The sequence below is a fragment of the Podarcis cretensis genome (genome assembly GCF_951804945.1).
Source record: "Podarcis cretensis genome assembly, chromosome: 12".
In the NCBI taxonomy this organism is placed as follows: Eukaryota; Metazoa; Chordata; class Lepidosauria; order Squamata; family Lacertidae; genus Podarcis; species Podarcis cretensis.
Window position 1 is genome coordinate 28018468 of NC_137181.1, and position 16625 is coordinate 28035092.

A 16625-nucleotide genomic window follows, 5' to 3' on the forward strand; every position below is an offset into this window, starting at 1 on the left:
TCAAATTGAAGCTTCTAGAAGGCTTTAAGAACGGAATAGTGTCATTGGAAACGGGTCACATTGAGGAGCTCTGAATTATGTGGCAAGGAGTTACATAGTGCAAATACCTGAACTTGTGTTTATAAAAAGTGAGATGAGACAAGGGGAGCCAATTTACCTATAGGTGGTAGTAGCAGAGGGATTTGTATTTCCTCATACTGTACACAGAAATCGAGAGATGTTAAGGGATGAAGAAAGACGCCCTTTTTCCCCTCCCCAAACAAAGTATTTAAATGATATGCTCAATTTACTGCAGCCTGTTTTGTTATTGAAGATTCAGTGACCCTTGCTCATTAGATTATGATTATACAGATCTATTTTAGAATGCATTTACATTAGAATATAAAACACTAAGGGTCCAGCAAATGGCTTGATGCAGGTTTAGTCTGGATGACCCTTGATGTTATGATTCTATGAAGACATATATGAACATGGTTAACAAGAATGAAAAGTGACTGAAATATTAAAAATGCCAAAAATAATAGTGTAATACTGACACCTACAGGATAGGTGTCATTACCTAGGTGTTTGCTGCATTGGACAGAGTGGTGGTCTAAACCGTGTGTTTATTCACCAATATTAAGTCGTCCGCAAAGGCTTTTAGTTTGAAGGACCTTTTCCCCAGCAATATCCCTTTAATTTCTTCTTCCCTTCTTATTTCCGAATTTAGTATTTCTAGTATTAGTATAAATAATAGAGGAGAGAGGGGCAGCTTTGCCTCGTTCCTTCTTCTATAGAGAAATGAATTGTTTTTTCATTGTTTATTATTAAGCTGGCTTTTTGTTTTTCATAAATGGCTTTTATACCCCTGGCATAGCATTCTCACATTTCAGATAAGTTGATAACTTTTAAAGGAATTTCCAATATAGATTATTTGATAACCTATACGTGTTTATTCAGATGCTAGCCTTACTATAAGCAGTGGATTTACATACACCCCCCCCATATGTGAAACATTGAAGCCTTAGATGGCAAAAGCTGCCCAAAGAGGCCAAATCTATTTTGGAGGAGCAACATTATCTGCCAGAATAAGAGATGTGAGCAGTGTCAGGATTAATACAAGTGAGCTTTAGTCCTCATATTAATTCAGTTTGTAATATATACAGGTATGTCTATCAATCTGTGATTGGGTTTATATATGAAAAGGTGTTAAAAAAAAACAGGGCAGGGGGGCAAATGGTGGAGAAGAATGTGACTTGCAACCAAATGTTGCAATGTGTTCAAAAATTCCAGCCACTCCTTTCCATTCTATTTTCTCTTCCCTCTGGTTTCTTCCAGTAGTCAGTCACAAGTTAAATTCTGTGTCCATTGACCATGCTCAATCCTCACTGGGCTGTTTTGTGCCTCTTCTTAAGGTTCACCTGCACCCAAAAGATTTTTGTACTACTTTTACATGCCTCTTATGTGTGAATGGTGCTGTTTTGGCTACATGAGGATCAGCACTTAGATAATGAGTTAGCTAATAGTATAGTATATGGGCTAATTAGAGATGGACAATTCTCAATTTTATTTCCTCTCAGTTTCTAATTTTTCTAGTCTGAAATTCACTTCACATTTCTGCATCAGCTTGTGAATTGTTTTTAATGTAAATTCATCAGAATTTTAGTGCAAATTTCTCCCAGTATACATATTTTGGTATGCAGTTTTTCATGGTGTCGACATTTTTAAAAACAATTTCCCCAGTGTAATGCATTTGAGATGTTATTTTCACACTTTCCCCGATATGCACATTTATGAATACAGTACATTATTTGGCAGAAGAACTGCAGCACAAAATTCAGAGAAGTATGAATTACAAATGACAACTATGTTTCAGTTCATGTATTGTTTTGGAAACTACAAATTAGATAGGTTCACATTAAAATCCTAACCATATTGAATTTCTCCCACTCTCCTATGGGTGGTACAGCTCTGTCACTCAGCTCATACCAATTTAGGATTTATCTTCATCCCTTAATCATCCCTATCAAATACCTTTCCATTTTCCTTTGGTAACATCCAAGGAAATATATTCTATGACATTGTTGGTCAGCTGAACCAGTGCTGAACTTCTCTTTGTTGTCCTGGGACATGCCATTCTCTTATAGGCTTTCCGTGTTCACGGTTCAGGTGACCCCCAAATATTTCATTAATCCAGCAGAGTATAATATAAAAATCAGACCACCAAGATCAAGTTCTTATTTTATATAGATAGATGATAGATAGATATAATACTATTGATGAATGGAATGTTATTTCTTACAGCAAAAGAGAACACAATTTAAACGCTATTTGCCCTTTTTTTCTCTGCTTCATCTCAAAAGAAAACTAAGTAGGTACCAACAACAAAATTAATAATTAAAGAATTGAACAGAAAAGCAGAAAATATAAGAAGCAGGCAGATAAATAGCATAGCCAAATAGAAAAAGAAAAGCTGTTCTAAATATACATGCACTGGATTGTGTTGTAAATTAGCTGCATTTAAATCTGGGGGACTTAAATCATGACTAGGTATGGATCCAATACAATAGGGGGGGTGGGGGAAATAACAAACTTACAAAATGAAGTACAAGACAGAAATTAACTAAACTGACTGCAGGAGCCTCTTATGTCGACTCAGTCAGGGTTGGTTTTGTGAAAAGTATACTTTGTCTTTGCAATGGGACACATCACATACAAGATGCTTAAAGCAAAGATAATGAAATTGCCACATGCTATGCAACAGGTTGTGGTATAATCAAATCATATTATATTCATAAATTGGTAATTGGACTGGCCGAAGGGAATCTCAGATTATTAGTTAGCAAGATCTACCAGTCCAGTTAGCAGTTGACTCCTCCCTCTTCCTCTGCAAAGATAAACTAAAACAACCTTTATTAGAAAAATATTTTTGCCTATGTATGTCTATGGCAGGGATGGGGAACCTGTGGCCCTCTAGATATTGTTGGACTCCAATTCCCATCAACTCCAGCCAGCATGGTAAATTGCCAGGGATGATAGGGGTTGTAGTCTAACAACATCTGTAGGGCCAAAGGTGCCTCATTCCTGGCTTTTATGCTTAAAGCTCAATCATTCTAATATAAAGCTTCTATTGCCCAAGGAAGTGACATTGGTTCAGCTATTGACCCATCTGGCTGTACTACAGATTGAGGAGACATCCTTGCCCTTCAGGGCAAAGAGGGGGGAAAACGATTGTATCTACAGCCAGCTACAATCAAATATATCCATTGAAATTATTAACTTGGGGTCATCAAGTTCAATGAGTCTGCTCTGAGTAAAATTTAGTTGGATACAGCCAAATATATTCAATTACTATATCTGGTGTTAGGATAAAATGGCACGTGTCTCTTGCTGCTATAGACAAAGAAGAGGTCAAATTAAATTTACAGTACTGTACAACGGAATGTATTTTCAAAGAGGGTTAAATAATTTCTATGTCACAGGCTATCAAGCCTCCAATGGAAAACCCCAAGTAAAACGATACTCTTTCTACACTCCGACCACTCTTCAGCTGGCCTAAGAAAACAGGCCGTGCTGGTATTCTGATGTCTTCATCAATACCGTAATCGACATAGACGATATTATCTTCAGCCTTCCCATTCAGCCGAAGCAAAAGATGTTTGGCGTCCTCTGTTTTCCATATCTCTCCACTCTGCCACAGGCAACTCAGCTCATCATTCATCTTTTGCCTTGACTTGCCCCTATTCTTAGCAGTAACAGACTGATCAATTTTTCCTTTGTGAATAAATTTGCTCAGGTTGCTTCCTTTTCCAAGGTAGAAAAATGCTATAGGTTGTTTGGAACGGCACATTTGCCAGTACTGCCCATTAAATGCCTTCTTCAGAGAATTGAGGTATTTTCCCATTTGATTGGAATCTTTATCGAATTGCTTTTGATTTTCAGGCCAGAATAATAAAGAAGCCAAGAAGTATGGTTCTGGGAATCGATAATCTAGACCTACTGACTGTAAAATTGTTTTAAGCTGTTCTTTCAGTTCTAGAAAAGATGGTACCATCTTGGATTTTGGCTTGAGGCAATGGAGAACAATGTTGGCCAAAATAAAATTCAGTTTGTACCTCTGCAAAGATTTGCTAGAGCTCTGATCAAGCAAAAGTGCATACTGTTTCACTATGTCCTCAATTTTGCTTATAGCATTTTCATGATTGCTGAGATGTTCCAAAATTCCAGAAAACTTGTCAGCTTTGGAAGCTTCTAAACTCTTTCTATAATTTTCCACCTGCAAAGATGAACTCAGTTTTGAGTTCATTAGCCAGTCTGAATCAGAGTGGCAAAATGTTTCTGCATATTTTTTGAAAAATTCTTGAACCTTTCTCCGTATTTTGAGCTCCACGATTTCTTTTTCTGGATTTTTTGGCTTCAAAAAAACAAAGTAGTTCTCGAAAAAATCAAATGCTTTTTTCAAATTTGTGTGCAGATTACTTAGATAACTAGCATATTCTTCCAGTGTCAATATGTATTCTTCATTCTCTGTATCATCTGGGACTTTTGGAATAGCCCCATTTCCTGACAAAAACTGTATTATGTGTTTTCTAGAGAGTTCATCTTTTTTGTTGAACAGAGGTATGGATTCAATCATTTCTATAGCATATAGACCAGTTTCTATTTCTCCAAGGTAACCAGATGTATTATATGTTTCATATCTTCTCTTGTATTTTATACTCTGAAAACATTCTTTTTCACTGTCTTTATTTTCTGTTTGTTCTTGAGATTCTTTAAATGCCTCTGAGGCACACTTTGCAAGATTCAACAAATGTTTCAGAATTTCAACAGTTATAGATTTCTCTGCATTTTCTTCTAGGCAATGCTTTATTTCACTTTTATAAACTTGACCCAAAGTGTCTGATATATATGAGTTGTTAGGGGCACCTTTTTTAGCTTTTCTAGCCCACTCTAGTGCACGATTAAAGTTTTTCTCCTTGATGTAGAAATGCCTTGCTAAGGCTTGGCTGATAAATACATTTTGACTAAATCTGCAGGTTGCCTCAGTCAACACCGTTTCAACTTCAACACTCCTCTCTTCTTTTTGAATTGCTTCGATTAATGGAGAAAACAAAGTGTCTGCGTCATCTCCATGTTCCTTTCGGTGCCTTATAAGCAGCATGCTTTGAACATCCTGCTGAAGTTTGTCTCTCCCTATGCCCATGTCATAAAATAAATTCTCTCTTAACAACAACAGTGTAATCTTACTTTTTGTTAGTTTGTAAGTTTGTTTAAATTCCTCTAAGCATTGTCCAGCAATCAATGAATGACTAATACGTACCCCTTTGTATCGCCCACGTTCTTGCACTTCAGTCTGTATTATAATGTTGGAGCAGTTTCCCATCTTGTTATCCAGGTTTTCTGTACCCCAGTAAGCCTTTTTAGTACTTATTCCCAAAAATTCCTCACATTGTGATACTGAAATTGTGGACTCAGTGACGTAAGAATTTAACAGTGCCAGAAAGGAAATAAGTTGAGCTTGCTTACTGCTAACATCCAAACCTTTTAGAGTGTTCTTAACTACATTCTCTATGTACTGCTGGTCAAAATTTCTTTTCATAATCATAAATGAGTAAAAATCTTCAGGATGATCATACTGCTTTTCAATTTCCTTCAGTTTTTTCTCAAAAGCCCTTTGTTCTTTCGGACTTAGTTTTTGTTTCAGTGCAATACTGTTCAAGCTGTTGCTTTTTGAGCTTTCCCCAGGATTCTGGGATCTCATGCAATTTAAGATTATAACTATAGGATTTTCATATTGAATACCCTTTTCTGCTATGGCAGACTGCATAGCATGCTGTAGAAGGTAAACATTTTCTTGCTCTTCAAAGTCATCTACAAGTAGCAGTACTGGCAAATAATCAAACTTGTTTGATGTCCCATATGTAAGTAATGTGGTCAATTGTGTTGCAATTTCCGCAAAATCAACTGTTTTATTTTTCAGAACAGCACATCTAAATTTCTTTCTCAGTTCCCAGAGAATATGCATGGCTAAAGTAGTACCACCACAACCCGGATGATGATAAAGGTTGATAATTTTTGTGGGCGACTGTTTAGGAGACTGAGATCCTCTTTCAATCAGCTCTTCAAGCGTCTCATATGCATCCCGTTTAATAAAAGGTAAACAGTAGTTTTCAGAGGAGAAATAGAAATTCCACCAAGACACTTTCCCACCACGATAAAAATGCTCTTCTTGGAATTTTTTAAATTCATAAAATTTTTCTTTATTTTTCTCAATTTCTGTGTCCTTGCATTCATTTTCACATAGTATTTCCAATGCAGTCATAAAGTCTTCTTCTTTCTTTGAGAGAATTGTAAAAGAACCCCCCTTTGATGGCAAAAGTCTCTGAGAAGTTTGGGTCACTGATTTTAGTTTTTGGATGGTACCATCCACCATTGGTAGGCTCAAGTGAGATATGCACCTATCTGCTAGTGTGTCTGATTCAATAAATCTGGCTCGCAGGAGATCTCTCCAGCATGGGTATGTTTGTGCCCCAATACATATACATAGCATATCATCAAGTCCATTAAGTTCTTGATAAAAAGCACAGAAAGCTTCTATCATGGGATCACCTGGATCTTCCACTTTTGACAGCATGAGAAACACCACCAAAAATTTTCCTCTTTGCATTATATCTGGATGGCATAGAAATGAGATCAGTTTCCTAACCTCAGCTGCCTTCTGCTGCTGCCAGAGTCCAGGACTCAAGGGTTGATATGCTTCACTGTTCAAGTCTGACCTACCGTTGCAGAAAATCCAACTTGGCTGCTGATAGAGATTAAGTTCTTCAATTGTTTCAGAAGTTGAATTCCCAGGCTTCTGGTACTGCTTTGGAAAATGAAGGTTTGCAGCTCTGTCTTCTCTGAATGCTTTGACGACACCATTGCTTGCTGATTCCGGATCAAACTCTAGAACAGCAAATAACTTTATTTCCTGCAAGAAGTTTATATGCTGTGTCTGATTTGGATGACATTTGTTTGTGACTAAAATATACCAATCATAATGGGAGTTATCTAGCAAGTCTCTGTTGCCTGTGAGCAAGCTCACCAGCTTACGACCTTCCCCATCCATATTCCTCCTTTTTTCTCCATGTTTTTCCTCAGCTTCTTTTCTGTCCTCTGCTAATTTCTCCAGTTTGGCCAAAAATGATTTATGTTCTGTTTTATCATTAGATTTTAAGAGGTTTTTGGAAGATGCACCATCTCTTATAAACAAACATGAATCCCATTTTTTAGTCTTAAAACTGTAGTTCATAGTAGGGAAAAATTTAGATAGGCAACTAGAGTACTTTGGAACCACATCAATTTCAATAACAAATGTTTCTGATGGGATGCTGTTTTGTTGCAATACTTCCACAAACCTAGGTTTCCTAATGCAATCTTTTGCATCACCAATGACAGCATCTCCAAAGTATTTGTTTATTAACTCAAAATAGCTAATATATTTCTCTTTATTTTGAACTTTTACTCCAATAATTTCTCCATGTGGCTTGTCCTGGACTCCCAAGTGGATAGTACCATTGGTGCGGGAGTTCATACATGCTGCAGCAAATCTGAAAACCTCATTGCAAAATTTCATCTTCATATCCTCTTCTGTTGCATTTTCTGTATTTGTAAAGAGTTTAAATTCATGGACTGGATCAATAAGATTGAGGGGACCTGTTTCAGGTATATGAAGGACATAATGTTGAATATAACGATGGCTAATGTGAAACTCATCAAAAGGGTAGGGTAGACAAGTTTGTCTAGTTGGAAGCTGGTTATTTCCATTTCCTTGGTGAGCCATATCTTTTCTTGTTTCTTCAAGTACAGATTCTGGTGGCTCAGTGGATTTAGATATTGCAAACGCTGGTGACGCATCAGCACCGGCTGAATTCCCTTTGCCATTTTCTTTCATTGCACCTGCATCTTCACTTTTAATTGAAGAGTCAGTATCAAAAGACCTTGCGCTACGTTCTTGTCCAGAAGAATTCCTAGGGCTTTCACCTGGAACATCCTTTTTCCCCAGTGCGTGCATTATTTGGCAAGCTGGGCCATAGGTTATACCCATTTCTGTGAGGTCTTGCTTGGTTAAAAGTTTCAAAATGGCGCCTGTCACATCTTGATGAAGAAGGATGTCACCATGTTTCTCCTCAAGCTTAAGTTCATTTGTCACCCATTGTTTTACGTGTTCCTTAGTCCAGTCCTCAATTATTTCAGGCAAATCTAGCTGGTTGCTTTTCTTGATGTTTTTAGCCCTTTTAAGAAAAAAATAAGCAATACACCGCGTTAATGAAAACAAACCTTTTCTTTCTACACTACATTCAACATTTTGCAAACACCCCTTCATCTGCATCAGTGTTATTTAACTTTGATTCTCTTTATGTGAATGGACTATACTGCCCATCATCCTGTTGGGGTTGAATAGAGTTGTCCAATCTTTAGGTCAAAGAACACTGTTCTACATAATCCTGTCCTATGTCTTGCACCACACATCTAAAAAGATTTAAATGGATAGGCTTCTATTTAGTGGGAAGGAAGTTTACATTTTGGAGATCAGACTCAGATTTTTCAGTGAAGTTAATTTGAAAACCCTGATGTTTAAATCTCGTTATAACAAAGGGTTGCCATATTTCAAAAAGTGGAAATCCAGACACAAAAGCTGTTGAGCAAAGTTTATGACTTATGTCCAGGAAATTTCGGACGTATGGCAACCCTATATAACCTCCCAAATCACTTTCTATATTTTTGTTCATTTTAATTCAGCTTACCTTTTCTTCCCCATATTTGAGTTCTTCTGTCAGTGTGCTGTCTAGTTGGTCTTCCTTATTAAAATGACATCTGAAAGCCAGAAAACCAAAACCAAGAAACATTTACTCATTTTCAAATAGCTGCTGTATAATTTAATCAAGAAGAAATAATACAACATATAGAAGATAATCAAATCCTTACTTTATGTGGCTTAGGAATATGTCCATCCACTTCCACATTAATTAAAAATAAAATAAACTTCCTATGTTTACATGGGCCTTCCACTGATTTGTCATTTACCACTAATGGAATGTTAGTGAAAAACGGTGAGATGTGAGAAAATAATGAATCAGAAGACAGGAAAACGTAGAGATCTAGAGGAATCAAAAATACTGCATCTCATGGTTAGAAGTCACTTGCTTTCTTTTGCTTAATTTTATTTCCCCCCCATTTCCCCCCAATATATATTTTTTTGGTCCAAGTCCTTTGGAGCCCAGTTTGCCTTTTTGCCTTTGTTTTAGAGAAGGGATTTCTTGCTTTGAGCATATTCCACCCTCAGATTTGTTCTTAGCCATTTTCTCTGAGTCAGCCTTTTAAGGCCAGATATTTGACTCATTCTGTGCTATAAATCAATGCATTTTTATTTTACATTCTGTTTATTCCCTTGCACAGCTTAGACCATTCCAATTTTAAACATTTCCCCTCAATTTTTACCTGAAATGATTTCCCATTTGGACCATTCTGGGTCAGAGGTTCTCAACCTTTTTCTTTTTACTCCATGGCTCCCTTGAGCAACTACATTCTTTCTATGGTTCCCCTGTGGAATACTTGGTAAAAACTTGTGTTGTTTCATCATTTAGCGGTTTTGCCTATGATTTCTTTTCAAGGCTTAAAATTTAAGCAGTAGAGTCATTTATTGCCCTACTAAATGTTGCTTTTGTAAGTTGGGGAAAAATGAAAACAAATTTTCTTAATAATAATAATAATAATAATATAATTTGGAAAAAAATATACCAAATATAATTCACTATTTTGCAGCAGCCAACATACTTTACAATTCTTAATCTAAATTTTGTCATTCTTGCAACCATTTTGTGATGGTTCGAAGCAGGGACAGTGGAGAGTGGACTTGCTGCAGACTGCTCAGTCAGTTTCATGAAATTTGATTCTAGGAGTCTTGTATTCAGACTACACATTGCCCACTTCCCTATACCATACTGTGACCTAGAGCACAGATTGCAACCACTATGGTGTGCCGATCAGAAGAAGCGCAGTTCGAATCCCCATGATGGAGTGAGCTCCCTTTGCTCTGTCCCAGCTCCTGCCAACCTAGCAGTTCGAAAGCTCACCAGTGCAAGTAGATAAATAGGTACTGCTGCAGCAGGAAGGTAAACAGTATTTCTGTGCGCTCTGGTTTCCGTCATGGTCCACCGTTGTGCCAGAAGTGGTTTAGTGATGCTGGCTACATGACCTGGAAAGCTGTCTGTGGACAAACGCCAGATCCCTCAGCCTGAAAGCGAAATGAGTGCTGCATCCCTATAGTCACCTTTGACTGGACTTAACCATCCAAGGGTCCTTTTACTTTGGAGAAGTTGCCAAACAGGCTTCCAATGGAGTCCAAGACAAAATGCGAGAAAATCACTCTCACTCTCTCCTCCCTTTCCTCCCCCCGCCGAATTTTTTGTTTTTTAATGTGAACCACCATCTCGGTTGTCATTTTTGGGCATTATATCTGCAAAGATGGAAGTAATTTCCTCCCCAGAAATCCTGCAGCAATTTCCAATCAGAAAAGTGCACTTTGAAAAGCGGAAAATCAGACTGAAACTTTCCTTGTTGGGCCGAATTGCTGCTATAAAAATGAATGTATTGCCAAGGATGCTGTTTCTTTTTCAGACTTTACAGATTGTGGATAAAATGGAGTGTTTCGGGAGGTGGCAAAGAGATATCTCTAAATTTGTCTGGCAGGGCAAAAAGCCCAGAATTAAGTTTAAAATATTAACTGATGCTAAAGAAAGAGGGGGGGTTTGCCCTGCCAGACTTAAGGTTGTACTATGAATCAGCAGCTTTTTGCTGGCTGAAAGATTGGCTGCTTCTTGAAAACACTGATGTTTTAGACTTGGAAGGATTTAACAATGCTTTTGGATGGCATGCATATCTGTGGTATGACAAGGTTAAGATTCACAAGAATTTCAAGAACCATATTGTAAGGAAAGCAGTGTTTAATGTCTGGACAAAATATAAAGACTTATTAGAAAATAAGACCCCAAGGTGGTTATCACCTATGGAAGCTAAGGCTGTGAAAAGACCCAATATGGAGGTCAAATGGCCAAAGTATTGGGAAATATTAGAAAGAGATGGAGACAATTGGAGATTGCAGAGTTTGGAGAAACTAAAAGATAAAGTGCGAGATTGGTTACATTATGCTCAGATTAAAGAGGCTTTTAAATTGGATAAAAAGTTAGGATTCCAGGTGGAAAAATCGAAATTGGAAACAGAACTGTTAGAACCTAAGACTAAATTACTTTCAAGAATGTATAATTTGCTGCTGAGGTGGAATACACAGGATGAAATGGTTAAATCAGCTATGATAAAGTGGGCACAGGACATTGGGTATAATATCATGTTTGCTGACTGGGAAAAGTTATGAAGTTTACGGCATGTAATGCCTTGAAAGAAAATATTGTGAAAATGATATATAGGTGGTACATGACCCCAGTCAAGCTAGCAAAAATATATCACCTGTCAGATAATAAGTGTTGGAAATGTAAGGAAACTGAAGGAACGTTCTTCCACCTCTGGTGGACTTGCCCCAGGGTTAAGGCCTTCTGGGAAATGATATATAACGAGCTGAAAAAGGTATTTAAGTATACCTTTCCTAAGAAACCAGAGGCCTTCCTTTTGGGCATTGTTGGCCAGAGGGTGTTAAAGAATGATCGAACATTATTTATGTATGCAACAACAGCAGCAAGGATACTCGTCGCCAAATATTGGAAATCTCAAGATTTGCCCACGCTGGAAGAATGGCAGATGCAACTGATGGACTACATGGAGCTAGCAGAAATGACCGGCAGAATCCGAGACCTGGGAGAGGAAGCAGTGGAAGAGGACTGGAAGAAATTTAAGGACTATTTACAAAAACACTGTAAACTATATGAGTGCTAAGAAGGATGAGAGATTTGAAAACAACAGGGCCCCATAAAGTTAGTTGAAAAGATTATGAGAAGGAGTGAATTTTATGAGAAAAATAAATTTTGAATAAATATTGTGTTAAAACTAGATATCTAAGACCTAGATAAAAAATATTCAAAGTTAGGGACAAAACATTGGAAATATGTACAATAAGAATGGAAATAAGGTGATAAGTTGCTGGCCAAAGTTTTATAAATTTGGAACACAGGAGCGCGAGATGTGAGGAAGTCCAAAGATGAAGAAAAGATGGGTATCACAAGATGTTAAATTTTATGTTTGTTTCTTTTATGTCTATTCTTTGTTTATTCTGTCTTTTCTCTACTGTATTAACAAAACTCTTAATAAAAAACCTTTAAAAAAAAAAAGAAAGAAAAGCGGAAAATCATCTCAAACCAAAGGGATGCTTTTGCATTCTCCCTTCCCTCACTGATTGTTCTCAAAATTGTGGGGCACAGCCTGGGCCCCTTAGAGTTGGTGCCTATGCACCAACCCTAAACTCTCCCAGGCAACTTCCAACTTGAGCATGACCTACCCGCATGTGACCACACAGACATGCAGTGCCTGGCACTGGTGGAGGAACGGGGGTGCAAAGGGAGCAGACCGCCCCTGGCACCACTATTCTGATTGGTTGCCATCACAGCACCCCTCGACATGCGCCGCATGCTGGGCACCACAGATGGTGTGTCACGCCCAGAGAACGTGCGCCATGCCCTTGCAGGCGGCGTGCCCCGCCCCAGGGCACGCGTTGCACCCCAGGGCACCCCAGCCATGCCCCTGCCTGCTCTCCACCTCTGGTAGTGGGGCATGCAGCTTCGCCACTGGTGCCCGGAACCTGGAAGTGGGGAGCGTCCTGGAGAGCCCTAGTGTCTTGTGAGAAGACCCTCCCCAGAGGCTGAAGAGGACGTCCCCTCATAAGCCACTAGAGCTCTCCAGCTTGCTCCTGACATGTACAATTCCCACTGACGCATGTGGGGGCTTGGGATGTGACCCCTGTATAAGTTGCCTATAGTAGCCTTTTTTGATCTGACCACAAATCCATGTCTCCCTCTCCCAGTATTTTGCTTCCAGTGGAGGGCAGTTACATAGGTTTATCTCCGGGGAGCTGGGATCTAAGGCATCAGCCACGGCCCACTGGTTGAGGACCACTGCACTAGATAATAAAATTGTAGATCCTAGGTTCCATCTTTCTCAATTCCCATTAGTCTGCAGAAACCATAGTTCCTCGGATCCCTACTTGGATTGGTAGCTACAACCTCCCACCCCAATGTTTAATCTATAAGACTGGGAATTCAGTAAGCTTTTAACTAGGTGGAAATTTTGGGAATTTAGGGCTTAGTAAGATACATTTGCTTTGGGTAGCTGTTCGGCTATTTATTTTTATTTTCTAGTATTTCAGTTATTGCAGAGTTTACATTTCCATCATTTCTGTGCATTTTTAAAAAATTAAAAAATCATAATTGTTGATCTGACTCAAGTGCTTTGTGGGATGGAGGGGTGCTGCTATACTAGTTTTCCAACAGATGGGTTGCTATTGCATATGAGAAAGGGAGGAGGGTGAGGTGACAAGGAGGGCGATGCAGTGCAAATGAACTGGCAGAAGCACTAGTCTGGCCCTGCTGGTGCATTTGCACTTGCATGTGTCTCAGCCCATTCTGACATTCATTCACACGTTCATCTGGCATATTGAGATCCGCTGCAATTAATCTATTTTGCACAAGTCTTTCTTCCTCTGCTATGTGGAAATGTAATCTCTAATGTGGAAATACACACCTCATACTTCACAATAGACATGCATATTTTAGCCATCTATGGATATTTACAAATCAGCTGCCTTGCCTGTGTGATCCCTTTCAACGTTAACAAATTTCCAGAGGAGCAATCCTGTTATTCTGTAGCAAAACGAACCAAGTGCCTTGCGGCACCTTAACGACAAAGTTGATGAAGTAATCACAAGTAATCACAAAGCTGTTATGGCTAAAATTCAAAGCGTTTCTAATCAGCGATAACTCTTAATTGAATCCAATGAGACTTACAGTCGCACCTTGGTTCTCGAACGAAATCCGTTCCAGAAGTCTGTTCGACTTCCGAAAACTTTTGAAAACCAAGGTGCGGCTTCTGATTGTCTGCAGGAACTTCCTGCACTCAATTGGAAGCCGTGGAAGTAGGGTCAGATATTTGGGTTCCAAAGAACATTCACAAACCGGAGCACTCACTTCTGTGGTGTTCGGGAGCCAAACGTTTGAGTTGCAAGGCTTTCGACAACCAAGGTACAACTGTACTCTTAGGATGCAATTCTAAACCCACTGACGTACAGTGGTACCTCTGGATACGAACGGGATCTGATCTGGAGCACTGTTCGCATCCAGAGCAGAACGCAACCCGCGTCTGTGCATCTGCATGTGCACGGATCGCGATTCGCCCCTTGCGCGCATGCGCGTGACGTCATTTTGAGTGTCTGCACATGCGGCGAAACCTGGAAGTAACCCGTTCCGTTACTTCCGGGTCGCCGCGGAGCGCAACCCGAAAACGCTCAACCCGAAGCTACTTCAACCCGAGGCATGACTATATGTCTAATTTTTTCAATAACAGTTAGAAAATCTGACACATGGGACTGTATGATGTCACATCCTCTAAACTTTTGTGGCGGGAGGAAGAGCGTCTTACGTTGCTATTGTGAATAACAGTTACGGAATACATCGTACCAAGCATTCACACGGTCCTCCCAAGCTTTTAAAGAGTAAGTAAAAGAGAGGGAGAGAAAATGGTTGATAAAGTGCTCATTTGTTTCCCAGTTTAAGGACCTTCACTGGGTTGCTGAAGGTTGGGTTTTGGTCTGACCGACAAGCTATGTTTGCTCTGGGTGTGTGTGCACACCACACCAAAGCTGTTTTGTTTAAGTGCATTAAGGTGCACCACACCTATCGAAAACTCTCAGCTTCTCATACCAATATGTGTGGATTGGCTACATCCCAAAAATAGACCGATATTGGAGATTAGTATTCAGAGATCCTGGCTAAAAAGCTTCAAATCTCACATAACTCCTGTCTCTCACTCTCACATACATCTCTCTGCCTCTCTCTGTCCCTATACAGGCAAAAGAAGTCGCTGCTCTTTTCCCTCCAACTTGGCTGCCAGCCTGACACCCATTGCCGCCAATGACGTTTTTCGCCCTGGTGGTGAGTTGGTGGTCCCTGCCTCATGCGGTTCTGGGTGACTTGGGTCAATTGGCCAGTCACAATATGTAGCACCTAACCAGAGATGTAGATCATAGACAGTGTGGTTTAGTTGTTAGAGTGGTGGACTGGGACAGAGGAGACCCAGGTTCATATCCCCACGCAGCTACAAATTTCACTAGGTGATTTTGAGTCAGTCACTACCTCAGAGCCTGACCCACCTCACAGGGCTGTTGTGAATATAAAATATGGGGGTGCAGGGGCAGGGGAAACAATGTATGGATTTGTAATAGATCCTATTAAAAACACATTTCCATCCATTAATAAATATTAATAGTGGCTGCAAGGCTTACATGGGAGAAAACTGAACTTCATAGAACTTACTTCTGAGTAGACATACATAGAATTGCACTCAGAGATTAATGCTTACCATTATCTTGAAGTGCTCAGGCTTTCCAACTATTTTAACTGAAGAGCAGCAGTTCTGGGAAACGAAACAAAAACGAAAGCATTTATGGGTGTGACACTTTCCATCTCAACTCTGTATGTTTTTCACCAATTTAGTTTATCTTTTTTTTTTTTTACTTTGTTTTGCACTGCTTGGACTATTCCTTATTTAAAAAGTGAAATGGGTGTTTTAAAAATCCTTGGAAACTACTTAAGTAATTTTCGGAAGGGGAGAAAAATGCAGGCAGCTATCTAGCTCTATTACAGAGGGAGAAAACAATTTTTAAAATCCACAGTTACTTGAATACTTAATACTTTTTCTGAACCCCAAAGTTTTCAGTTTGGTTTCTTATAACTAATTTAATAAAAGTTAGACATAATACGGAGTTGCTGCAATAAGTATTTATCCTATAAAACACAATTATCCTATAAAAGAACAGCACTTACACAAAGACAGTACGATGCCCCATAAATTTATCTCCATATAGTACAAAGGATACAATCATTTTAATATCACTTTTCTCTGGCTTTTGAGGAAGTATATCTTATCAGTCTTCATCTCTATATTAAATAACTTACCAAGATAGTTATGCAGACTCCATGCCACAAATGCTGCATAAATACGTTTTGTTCAGTCAAAGAAACCCAGACATCTCTGTTCTTGGTTCTTCTGTTAGTTGCTTCTTCTGTTAGTTGCAAGAGACAAGCACATCTACAAAATCACTTTGCAAGGGACTAAGAAGCAGGGTGGTTTTTTTTGCCAACTCCTGTCACATGATCTGCAAGCAGCAACGAGGCAAGTTGGCTTAAAAAAAACCCAAAAAACCACTTCCTCAACCATTGTTATTCAATGAGTAATATGTACAGTAACACCCACTGAAAATATCACATAAGTACCAGATAATTTTACTGACCTATCTTTGAAAGCTTCTGATATGGGGTATGTGTTTATATCTCTGAAATCAATATAATGTTAGGGATACATGCATGAACTTTTATGGCTCAAGCTCATCCACATTCTAAGACCATGCAGGCACAACAAGGGATCATTTTCAAGATACCACATCTATG

General features: G+C 39.0%; 1 protein-coding gene across 2 annotated transcripts; it reads right to left on the reverse strand.

Annotated features, from left to right (window-relative positions):
* Positions 1 to 1601: 1601 nt before the first annotated feature.
* Positions 1602 to 16304, reverse strand: SAMD9L (sterile alpha motif domain containing 9 like). Of its 2 annotated transcripts, none has more exons than XM_079948407.1 (4): positions 16134 to 16304; positions 15538 to 15591; positions 8766 to 8835; positions 1602 to 8252 (listed from the first exon to the last, which is right to left on the reverse strand). In XM_079948407.1, exons 3-4 carry the CDS (start codon positions 8777 to 8779, stop codon positions 3440 to 3442), a joined length of 4827 nt encoding a protein of 1608 aa, XP_079804533.1. In that variant the 5' UTR covers positions 8780 to 8835; positions 15538 to 15591; positions 16134 to 16304; the 3' UTR covers positions 1602 to 3439. The 2 variants fall into 2 exon arrangements, with proteins under 2 accessions (XP_079804533.1, XP_079804532.1); XM_079948406.1 differs by having other exon boundaries at positions 8766 to 8842.
* Positions 16305 to 16625: the final 321 nt, after the last annotated feature.